Here is an 11,629-nt window from a genome sequence, read left to right as displayed (position 1 = left end):
AAGCAGGCTGCAGGCTCTGAGCTGTCAGCACAGAGCCCGTGGCAGGGCTGGAACTCACAAACGGCGAGGTCATGACTTTAGCCTAAGTTGTGCACTTAACCCACTGAGCCACCTAGGTGCCCTGAAATGTAATCTTATTTTCTACAAACTGTTCCCAGGGAGATTGTCCCCACCCACTTTATGAGGCTGTATAATTTGGATTATACAGTCAAAATCAGTCCAAGATATTATTTTTTTTTAATTTTTTTTTAATGTTTATTTATTTTTGAGACAGAGAGAGACAGAGCATGAATGGGGGAGGGGCAGAGAGAGAGGGAGACACAGAATCGGAAGCAGGCTCCAGGCTCCGAGCCATCAGCCCAGAGTTATTTTTTAAAATTTTACAAGGGAATCTCATTAATGAACAGATAATAAAAGTCATTAGCAAACTGAATCCAACATGTATTTTTTAAATGCATGACTTGGCTTGGGTTTACTTTATAGTATTGTAAGGGTGAATTTATTTTTCAAAATCTATAAATTTTATTCACCACTTTAACACATTGGTGGAGAAAAACTATATGAGATCTTAATCGATGAAAAAATTAAAATTCAACACCTACTCACAATTAAAAAAAAAACTTCTTAGTAAACTAAAGCTATAAAAGTCACATTTATTGATGAAACATTCAAAGTATTCCAATTGCAGGCGCCTGGGTGGCTCAGTCCATTAAGCATCCGATTTCAACTCAGGTCATGATCTCACAGCTCGTGAGTTCAAGCCCTGCGTTGGGCTCTGTGCTGACAGCTCAGAGCCTGGAGCCTGCTTCAGATTCTGTGTCTCCCTCTCTCTCTGCCCCTCCCCCATTCATGCTCTGTCTCTCTCTGTCTCAAAAATAAATAAACGTTAAAAAATTTTTTTAAACAAAACAAGGGGAGAAGAATTAGGAATAAATCTAACAAAATCTGTGCAAGTTTTTTTTTTTTTTTTTTTTTTTTTTTTTTGAGAGAGAGAGAGCAGGGTGGCAGGATAGAGGGAGAGAGAGAATCCTAAGCAGACTCCATGCCTGATGTGGGGCTCAATCTCACAACCATGAGATCATGACCTGAGCTGAAATCAAGAGTCAGATGCTTAACAGACTGACCCACGTGGGTGCCCTGTGCAGGATTCTTATGCAAAACATTCTGAAACCTCACTGAAAGATTAGAAAAGACCCAAATAAATAGAAAGACAAACCATGTTTACAGACAATTGCACTAGACCATGTACAGAATGCAAATCCTCCCCCAGACTGGTTTACAAATTAATTCACTGCTATCCCTATCAGAATTCCAGCAGGTGTCTCAGTGGAGCTTGGCATGCTAATCTTAAAATGTGTTTAGAATTGCAAAGGGTCCAGAATGGATGAGACTTTTTCTAAGGAAGAACAGGGTGGAGTGGTGACCCCGTACCAAGAATTATGAAAGCTATGATGATAAATACAGTGAGTATAAGATGAGATCCATAGGCCAGTGGTTGATCCATGCAAAAGCCAGGGACCAACCCATGCACATCGGGAAACTTGACAAATGACAGAGGTAGCTTTGCAAACCGGCGCAGAAAGGATGGATTATGTGACAAATGGGCTGGGGCAATGGCGTGCACGTTTGGAAAAAATACAGTTCGTTCCCTATGTCACACCATATAAAAAAACACAAATTCCCAGGTGCCTGGCTGGCTTAGTTGGTTAAGCATCAGACTCTTGATACAGGCTCAGGTCATGATCTTACTTACGGTTGTGAGACTGAGCCTCATGGCACGCCCCGCATGGGGATCCTCGCTGAGCAAGGAACTGAGAACCTGCTTGGGATTCTCTCTCTCCCTGTCTCTCTGTCCCTCTCCCGTGCTCTCTCTCTCTCTCTCTTTCTGTCTCTCAAAATAAATAAGTAAACATTAAAAAAAAAATCCACGTGGACTAAAGACCTGAATGTGAAAAGCAAACCTTTACAACTTTTAGAAGAAAATATAGGAGGCTACTTTTATGACTTGAGAGTAGGAAGAATTTCTTAAACAATTTCTTTTAAAAGCACAAACCATAAAGTTATACTGCTAAGTTTGACTAGATTAGAATTAAAGTTTCTGTTCTACAAAAGACAACATAACTACTGTGAAAAAAGCCAAAAACCGCAAAAGGAGAGTTCCAAAGCATACAATTTACAGAGGATTAGTGCCCAGAATATGTAAAGAATCCTACAAATCAATTTAAAAAAAGAGACAAAATGCCCCATTATAAATTGGTCAATGTATATGCACAGATAATTTTCAGAAGAAGGAATCTAAATATTTAAGTTTAAACATTTAAAAATAAGTTCAACTTCTTGGGCACCAGGGTGGCTCAGTCAGTTATGCATCTGGCTTCGGCTCAGGTCATGATCTCACAGTTCTTGGGTTCAAGCCCTGTGTCAGGCCCTGCGCTGAGATCTCAGAGCCTGGAGCCTGCTTCAGATTCTGTGTCTCCCCCTCTCTCTGCCCCTCCCCTGTTTGTGCTCTCTCTCTCTCAAAAATAAATAAATAAACATTAAAAAAAGTAAGTTAACTTCACCAGTTATCAGGGAAATGTAAGATAAATCAACAATGAGATACCATTCCACACCTATCAGATTTACAAAAATTCAAAATTATGGTATTATCATGCGTTGAGGAGGATGTGGAATAAGGGGAATAAAAGAAAAAAGAAAACACAACGGGAATACATGTCCATCAAAGATAGAACAAGTAAGTTGTGGAAAATTCATTCAACAGAATATTATGCATTTATTAAGATGAATGAACGAAAGCCAAATGTTTCTTATGGATAAATCTCAGAAATACGTGAGGGGCGCCTGGTTGGCTCAGTCAGAAGAGCATGCGACTGTTGATCTCAGGGTCATGAGCTTGAGCCCCAGGTTGGGTGTAGAGATTAAATAAACAAACTTGTTTAAAAAACTGTGAGCCCAGAGAAAAAAGTTTGAAGAATGCAACATGCGGAGTCGCATCATTTATAGAAAACTTTTTAAAAAGGCAAAGCGTTACTTTCCGCTGTTCAAGGTTGTAGACAGGTGTAAAGAGTATAAAAACACCACTGAGAATGTAAAACACCAAATGTATTAAGTAGCTTACCTCTAAGGAGGGTCAGAGGAACAAGCACAGAGAAGAGATACAGGCAGGCACTTGCAACTTTGTCATATTTTATTGTGTTAAAAAAAAATATCTGAAGCAAATATAGCAGCTTTTTATAAAGCTGGTTGAGGTATCCAAAGTTGCTCTCCATACTCTTCTGAATGTTTGAAGGTAATGGCCAGGAGTTCCAGGGAGATGTTTTCGTTGGAGGGGACACCGAAATGTAAAGCGTGTACTTTGCTCTACGCTCTGCTCTCTCCCTGCACTTAGAAGAGTGCCTGGTGCAGAGGAGGTACTCCACAAATAGCTGCTGAATGAATGAACATATGCAAAGGCCCTGAGGCATGTTAGAACACTGTGTGTTCTGAAAGAGCTAATCATAAGGATAGCCAACTTCTGTTGAGCTCCATACGCACCAGTCACCGGCTTTACTATTTGGTTAGGTCATTTCATCCTTGCCACAATGGTATGGGCCATTATTATCCTCACTCCCCAGGTGAAGAAACAGAGGCTTTGAGAGCTAGGTAGCTTGCCCAAGAACACAGTGGTTAGGACTAGAGTTCACATTCCATCAAAAAGTCTGGGTTTCATGATTTGGATAAGTTTCAGTTTTTGGAGCAGTCGAAATAAATAAGACAAGGTTGGGCCAAGAAGCCTACAGTGCAGGGGTCACATTAACACACACATGCCCTAGAGGGAAGGGTGAGCCAGGCCGGACAGGGGTGCTGAGGGTGCTTAGTGCATGGTAGTCCGGGAGGAGAGTACACGACACAACAGGGAACACTTGAGTCTGCCTGGGCAGTCATGGAAGGCTTTACCAGTTGAACTTGGTCTTGAAGGAGAAGTCTGCCTACCAACGCCAGGAACCCAGCCCTTCCGGCTCCACAACAGTTGGTGTTCAGAGGACCTACTGCTCAGGACTGTGAGCACAGAGCCCGACTACCCAGGGCCAAGACCAACCAAGGGGAAGACAAAGTGATTGAATGTAATCTCCCATCTGAGAAAGTTTGCTCTCACCTTTAAATGCACAGAGAAGAAACCAGCTCATAGCTTTTCTTTAGCGATCATGACAGCAGTAATAATTGCTTGCTCTTTAATAATAAGAGCTAACATTTATTGAGCATTGACTGTATGCGGGGCACTGGGCAAAGTCAGCACACGCTTTATTGCCCTTAACTCTCACAACAACTCTGTGAGGCAGGCACTATTTATCCCTTGCCAGGCAGGAGGACACCGGAGGCTTAGGGAGTTTAGGTGTCTTGCCCAAAGCCCTGTGCAGTTGGTGGGGGTGGGATTTGACACCACGATTGTCCACTGTCCGGCCCATGTTTAAACCACTGCTTCTCAAGAGCACAGACATCCAATTAAAGCAATAAGAGCTTTATGGCCCTCAGTTGGAAGACTAATTGAGAACGTGATGCCACCATAATAAACTAGAAACCAAGCTTATCATTAAAATTCATGAACACCTGTCACATGTTAGGTGTTCCATAAATGCTTGTGAAATGAGGTAGCATTTAGTGCCAGGAAATGGAAACCAACCCAGTGTCACAATGACACGCTTCACCCATGCAGGAAGCAAGGAGAAACAGAGAAGGCAAACAGGCGGGCAGAGCAGTGGTCGCCGGGCACGGACAGGGACTCCGAGGATCCAGGGCCCCTACTCCCTGGGCACTTAGACCTCTGGGGAGCTGCTCCTCCTCCTGCAACCCTCAGCTCCAGTCCCCTCCTCCTGCCGGTTTCTCCTGCTGCCCCTCACTTAGCCCGCACCACTGACCCTCGTGGCTTCTGTCCCTGGGGGCCGAGCTCCTGGTGGGAAGGCTTTGTGTTCTTTGTCTCCCGCCTATCACAGAGGAGGCCTCCTCCGAAAATAAACGCTGAAGGAAGGAAACCCAGCGCTCCCCCAAATAGTGCACGGGTCTGAGACACACAACGTGAGAAAAAGACAGGACAAAGGAAAGAACTGCAAGAGTTCTGTTTTTCAAAAGTAGCTTAAGAGAACAATCCACCCTGTAAGGCAGACAAGGATGCCTGCTGAGGGGAGGGACGGAGGAGGGAGACGGGGAGGTGGGATTGAGGAGAGAGGGGGGAAGAAGGAAGGGAGGAGGGGAGGAGGGGAGGGAGAGGGGAGAGGAAGACAGCTGCAGCCCGTCCGGATTCTCCCCCGAGCCACCTCTGACAGTACTCCGGCCACGTTTTAATTAGCGGCGAGGTTGTCCCATTGACTCAAACAAAAGCTCGCTCGCTCGCTCTCTGATTAATTTTCGAAAGAGCCCGCCGAGTTTAATCATAGCAAACACAATGACCCCCGTTACTACGGCCTGAGCAGCCAAAAGCAGGAAGTAAAGACCCCAGAACAGGCTGTGGTCTTGGCGACTGCCGTCGGCCACGAGCTGCGCCGGGATCCGGGGTTTCCAGCTGTCGGGCACCGAGGCTGTGTGGCCCGGGGCCGCGGGGGCTGCGGCGGAGCGGGGAGGCGGGCCGCGGGCGCTCCGGCACTCGGGGTCGTCGTCGGGCAGGGCCCAGAGCGGCAGGCCGGCGCGGGGTCCGGGGCCGCGGCACCGCGGGGGCCCGGCTCGGCCCACGAGGCCCGGGTGCCGCCGCAGCCACGCCAGGAACGGCCCCAGGTCGCAGTCGCAGCGCCAGGGATTGTGCCCCAGCAGGACCTCCGCCAGCCGGGGCAGATCCGCGAACACGTCTCCGGGCAGGGTCTCCAGCAGGTTGTGCTCGAGCCGGACTCCCTCCAGGCTGCCGAGGTTGCGGAAGAGCCCGCGGGGCAGGGCCCGCAGCCGGTTGTGGCTCAGCGACACGCGGCGCAGCCGGCCGAGGCCGCGCAGCAAGCCGCCGGGGAGCGCGGCCAGGCTGTTGGAGTGCAGGGCGAGTACCTGGAGCTCGCCCAGGCCCCGGAAGGCGTCCTCGGGGAGCGCGCTCAGACGCGGGCTCAGGGTCGCCCCGAACGCCCGCAGGCGGCTCAGGTTGCGGAAGGCGGCGGCCGGCAGGGTGCGCAGCCGCGTGCAGTTCAGCCACAGCTCCTGCAGGCCGGCCAGCTCCCCGAAGAGCACCTCCGGGAGCTCCTCCAGCGGGTTCTCGAACAGGGTCAGGAAAGTCAAATTGTGCGAATAAAGGAAGAGGGCCGGGGGCAGGAACTCCAGGTGGTTTCTGGAAAGCGTCAAGGAGCTCAGGCTCCGGAGCCGGTCGAAGGCCCCCGGTGCGATGGAGCGGATGCGGTTTCTGTCCAGCTGCAGCTCCACCAGGGCACGCAGGCTACTCAACAGCCCCGAATCCAGAGAGACGAGCTGGTTCGAGTGCAGCACGAGTTTCTCCAGCTTAGCCTGTGCGCCAAACAATCCCCGGGGCAGGTGGGTCAAATTATTTCTCGATAAATCCAACAATTTCAAGTTCCCCAGGTTTGTGAAGAGGCGAGCGGGAAGAAAAGCGAGTTGATTTTGGTTCAAAAAGAGCTCCTGCAGGTTAACCAGTTTCTGAAACATGTTTTGGTCAATGTCCTTTAGTTCGTTGCGGTCCAGAAACAACTGTTCCAGGAGCACCGTCTTATCCAACAGCGCACCTGGAAGATGAGTGATCTTGTTGCGCGACAGCCTCAGGGTTTTAAGTTTTATCAGGTCGTCGAAGGTGCCGGGGGCAATGGCGGAAATGTGGCTGTCCGACAGCATCAGGCGCTGCAGGATGGTCATGCCACTGAAGCTGTGGTTCTGTAAGGTGCCGCGGCCCATTTGGAAGAGCAGGATGTGCGTGAGGTTGACGGGCAGGCCGAGCTCGGCGATGCGCGCTACGCTGCCCCCGGTGCACTGCGCGGCGTCCCGGAACACACACTTGCAGGCGGGGGGACAGGGGAGAGGCTGGGCGCGCAGGAGCCCCAGCGCCGCGCACAGCAGGGCGCTTCTCAGCATGTCTGCAAGGGCCGCAGCGGGAGGTCTGGAGGCGACACACAAAACGCTCACATTGGATCTTGCAACTCTGCGGAGGCATGAACCTTCCACCAGGATTATCACTGGCTTTAAGTGTTACCCAGATACAACTAAGTATCCCTCTTTTCTTAGAAATGCAGATTTTCCTGGGGCGGGGGTGGGGGGTGGGGGGTGGGGGGTGAAAAGACTTTCATTCTACACTGCGAGGTCTCATCCTTTTGTTCTACCGCTTTTCTACTCTCAGTTTAAAGCCTTAAAATTAAAGCGTTTTCAAAGCCAATACTTTAAAATCCTTACATAGAACTGATGAAAATAATTCTTCTCACATTCAAGAATGTCTCACATGCATCACTGAGCAGTGCCCAAGGCGAAGAGAGCCTTGATCTTCTCGCCTTTACCCAGGGGTGGCTATAACCAGCAGTCATGAAGGGAACGGCAAAGTCTGTAAAAAACAACAGCAACCACCACCTGATTCCTTTTACCACACTCATGCTGTATGCACGGTACTTATTCTACTAAAACAATAACACCCTCGAATAGCGAACACCTCTATTTAGCCACAGTGAGAAAAACAGGTAATATCTATCGCGTTATGCCATACATGGTTCTCAGCACTTGATTTACATTGATTCATTCACTCCTTACGTTAACCCTATGAGGTAGCTATTATTCTTAACCCCAGCTGAAGGATGATGAAGCTAAGACACAGAAAGGGTACGTAACTGACCCAGGGTCATAGAGCTAGAATTGTTGACAGGGAGCTATCATTCCTAAGATGCTTAATAAAAAATTAATACCAACTCGTGGCGTTGAAGTACATGTGAAATATGCACAGTAGTACTAATCTGCCAAAACAATGTTTCGCAAGTGGAATTGTACACAAATCATTTCTTGTACTAAATTTTATATATCTTGTGCGTATAGAGACTAACCAAGCCCTCCAGTTGCCCATCCCTAATTTTTAAAGTATTTGGCCTTACCTGAAATGGTGCTGCACCCCAAAGCAACTGAAAGGCTTAGGGCTTTGCCTGTGATTCAACACTTTCCAAAGGAAGAGGGAAGTATCCTTGCATCCTGAGGATAAAGACTTTACCAGAATAAAAGTCATGGAAAGGACTTTATCTCAGAGGGCATATTCTGGTTTTTAATGACAGATATCTTCAAACGGAAGAGACCATTTGTAACCTGAGTCTTACTGTCAAAGGAATGATAAGAGCAGGAGAGAAGTTTCTCCATAAAATAGCACATTATGACTCTGTGATGCTAGGAAAATTTAGTGACATGGTGGGCTCATTGTGGCAGCCATGCCCCAAATGGACCACACTTCGAGTCTTCCTTTTCTTGCCATGTTGTCCCAATTCTTTATTCCAGTTCTTCTCTTCCCCATTTAGGAATAATAAAGCTAAGAACATTCTCCAATGCTCCACTCATTTTTTTCTTCTTCTTAGAAATAATAAGGCTAAAAACATTCTAGAATATGTTAAAAAATGGCATTACTGAGTTGAAGGGTGTTCACATGTTCAATTTAATTTAGGAATGTCCAACTGCATTTCAAAGTAGTTGTACCAATATATGATGCCTAGTGTGTGGCAGTTCCTGTGCTTCATACCTACCTCTGCCCATACCTGGAATTGATTTTTTAAATTTAATTTTTACCATTCATAGGAAGTAATCGTCTCCGGGTGGTTTTTTTCATTTCCCCCATTTAATGATGAACTTGGGCATCTTTTCATATTTTTTTAAAGTTTATTTACTTTTGAGACAGAGAGAGAGACAGAGACAGAACGGGGGGAGGGACACAGAGGGAGAGAGAGGGAATCCCAAGCAGGCTTCCCACTGTCAGCGCAGAGCCTGACACTGGGCTGGATCCCACAAACCATGGGATCATGACCTGAGCGGAGACCAAGAGTCATGCATGTAACCCACTGAGCCACCCAGGTGCCCCATCTTTTCATATTTTTAATGCTCACTTGTGCTTCATCTTCTAAAAAATTTGGGTGCTTTTCTTTTGCCCATTTTCCTATATGCAAATATGTATGTTTATGTCTTTCAGAAAACTGAACTGTAGGCATTCTTTATGTATTCTGGATACTAATCCTTTGTCAGTTATAGATGTCAATTATCTTCAGTTAGTTGGTAGTTTGCTTTTTCATCTTCTTCATGATGTCTTTTTATGGATGTTGTCTTTTTTTTTTTTTTAATTTGATGTTTTTGAGAGAGAGCGAGTGCGCGCAAGCGCATGAGTGGGGGGGGGGGGGGGGCAGAGAGAGAGGGAGTCACAGAATCCAAAGCAGGCTCCAGGCTCCGAGCTGTCAGCACAGAGCCTGATGTGGGGCTTGAACTCACAGACCATGAGATCATGACCTGAGCCAAAGTCAGATGCTTAACCAACTGAACCACCCAGGTGCCCCAGATATTAAGTCTTAATATAGCCAAAGTTATCAATCTTTTATGATTTTTTTTTGTATTGAAATAAATCCTCCACTCCTCCCCCCCCCCACCAAATCTCCTATAATGCCTGAGTTTTATAGTTTTGTCTTTTTAGATCCTTAATCCATCTAGAATTAATTTTTGTGTATGATGTGTGAGTTGAGTCCATTTTTTTCCCCCCACTAAGATAATCTGCTGGCCTAGCCCCATTTATATATAATTAAATCAATTCCTTCTGCCATTAGAACAACAATGTTACCACAGTCATGAACCAACCATCTCATGAATGTGTGGGTCTGTTTCTGGGCTATTTAATAACCCCTGTACCAATACCATACTGAAATAACCTTTTTAAAAAACTACAAATACCTAGCACTTTATGAAGTGTGAAGAAACACACATTCTCATACTACAGTGGTAGAACTATAAATTGGAGCAAACTTTTGGGGGAAAATTTAGCGGTATCAACCAATTACAAATATACATATACATCCTCTGTCCAGCAGTTCTACTGCTAAAAATACACCCTGTGTCTATGCTCATTAAGATTTGTGCACAAAATGGGGCACCTATGGGCTTAGTCAGTAGAGTATGCAACTCTTGATCTCAGGGTCATGAGTTCAAGCCCCACATTGGGTGTGGAGCCTACTTAAAAAAAAACTGTGCACAAAAACACTGCAAGGTTGTTTGTAACAGAAAAAGAAAATCAAATGACCATCAACAGGGAAGTAGTCATCTAAATTATGAAAATACCCATGCAATGGAATGCCATGTGGACTTTGAAAAAATCAGAGCTGCAAGTGCTGATGTCTAACAGAATGATGTATAACAAGGGCAACATAGTATATATACATGATTTGTATAGATTTTAAACAGCATAAGACTTCGTGTCAAACTCTGGTAGGCTTCTGTGGCCTACTTCCCCAGGAAGCACTCCAATCAGAATGACCTCCAAGTGTTAATTCTTTGAAGAGAGCAGGACATTCGAATGCCCAAGAAGGGTATGGAAGTTGCAGACGGTAGAGGAAAATTGTGAGTCCATTCGTTGAAAATCTGGATGGGATATTGAGAAGTATTTTTTAAATATGTATTTGGGGAGAGTGCAGGCGGGGGAGGGGACAGAGGATCTGAAGCAGGCTCTGCGACGACAGGCTGACAACAGAGATCCCCCAAGCCATGAGATCATGACCTGAGCTGAAGTCAGACGCTCGACTGAGCCACCCAGATGCCCCGAGAAGTTATTTTGAACAACGAATGAAGTTGATGGCTCGAGTGTTTTGCGTCCTTCGTATTTTGGATTCAGGAACAGGTTAGAAATCTGCTATCCTAAGAGGCAACTCCTGTATAAAAGTCACCCTGGCCTGTAAGATTTGGCCTTTCTGTCTACCTGGATGAGATAGGCTTTTCTCCTCTGTGGATGGTGACTCAGAGACCAGGGCACTCTGAACGCTGACAGTCTCATCCAGACTCCTACAACTCCCTCCTTCCCTGCAATACATACTCGAAATATGGCAACTGGAAGCAACGCACAGGGAAGATAGAGACATGCAGGACGGTGGTGCCCACACACAGGCTGTGGGGACATGTCATTTGCTACACAAACCATAGTGAATGGAAAGAATGTGGACTCAAACTAAACCTTCACACCATCCATTCAATCCATCACACCGCAGCCAGCCACACGGGCCACAGCAGAGGACGCACACCTCCTGCAGGACCCATGACGTCTGGAGAGACCTCCTGGCCCAGCACAAACCCTGCCTTCTCTGGGGTTTCTAGCACCAAGTAATTAATTCCACAGTTTCTCTCTCCCTGGAATGCTCTTTTTGCACCCACAGCTGCCATTTTGCTTCAAACTTACCATGTTTTACGTGGCATTAGCTCTGGGTTTGATCTTCCCAACTGTTAATAGATTATAAGCCTCCAGTCTTGTATTTCACTATTTCCCTCAGACCTTCTTACGCTGTTAACATTTGATTCTACATTGTATCTGACAGATGGGTTTCCACAGGATGGTCACACACACGATGTGGTAAATATGTGGGATGTGGTATTTATTCCCTTCAAAAATCCAAAGTTAAAAAAAAGGGGGGGGGGAGATGGAGAAGTATTAAGTAGGAAAGTAGATCCAGAGAGGGCAGTACTTGTATAG

At 46.4% G+C, this 11,629-nt stretch overlaps 1 protein-coding gene across 2 annotated transcripts; it reads right to left on the bottom strand.

Annotated features, from left to right (window-relative positions):
• Positions 1-920: 920 nt before the first annotated feature.
• GP5 (glycoprotein V platelet) lies at positions 921-8,127 on the bottom strand. Of its 2 annotated transcripts, XM_060639559.3 has the most exons (3): positions 8,028-8,127; positions 7,345-7,489; positions 921-7,054 (listed from the first exon to the last, which is right to left on the bottom strand). In XM_060639559.3, exons 2-3 carry the CDS (start codon positions 7,470-7,472, stop codon positions 5,320-5,322), a joined length of 1,863 nt encoding a protein of 620 aa, XP_060495542.2. In that variant the 5' UTR covers positions 7,473-7,489; positions 8,028-8,127; the 3' UTR covers positions 921-5,319. The 2 variants fall into 2 exon arrangements, with proteins under 2 accessions (XP_060495542.2, XP_060495543.2); XM_060639560.3 differs by lacking the exon at positions 8,028-8,127 and having other exon boundaries at positions 7,374-7,488.
• Between the last annotated feature and the right edge of the window lie 3,502 nt (positions 8,128-11,629).

This window comes from Panthera onca, chromosome C2 (genome assembly GCF_046562875.1).
Source record: "Panthera onca isolate mPanOnc1 chromosome C2, mPanOnc1 haplotype 2, whole genome shotgun sequence".
Classification (NCBI taxonomy): domain Eukaryota; kingdom Metazoa; phylum Chordata; class Mammalia; order Carnivora; family Felidae; genus Panthera; species Panthera onca.
This window is presented reverse-complemented; position numbering and strand designations above follow the sequence as displayed.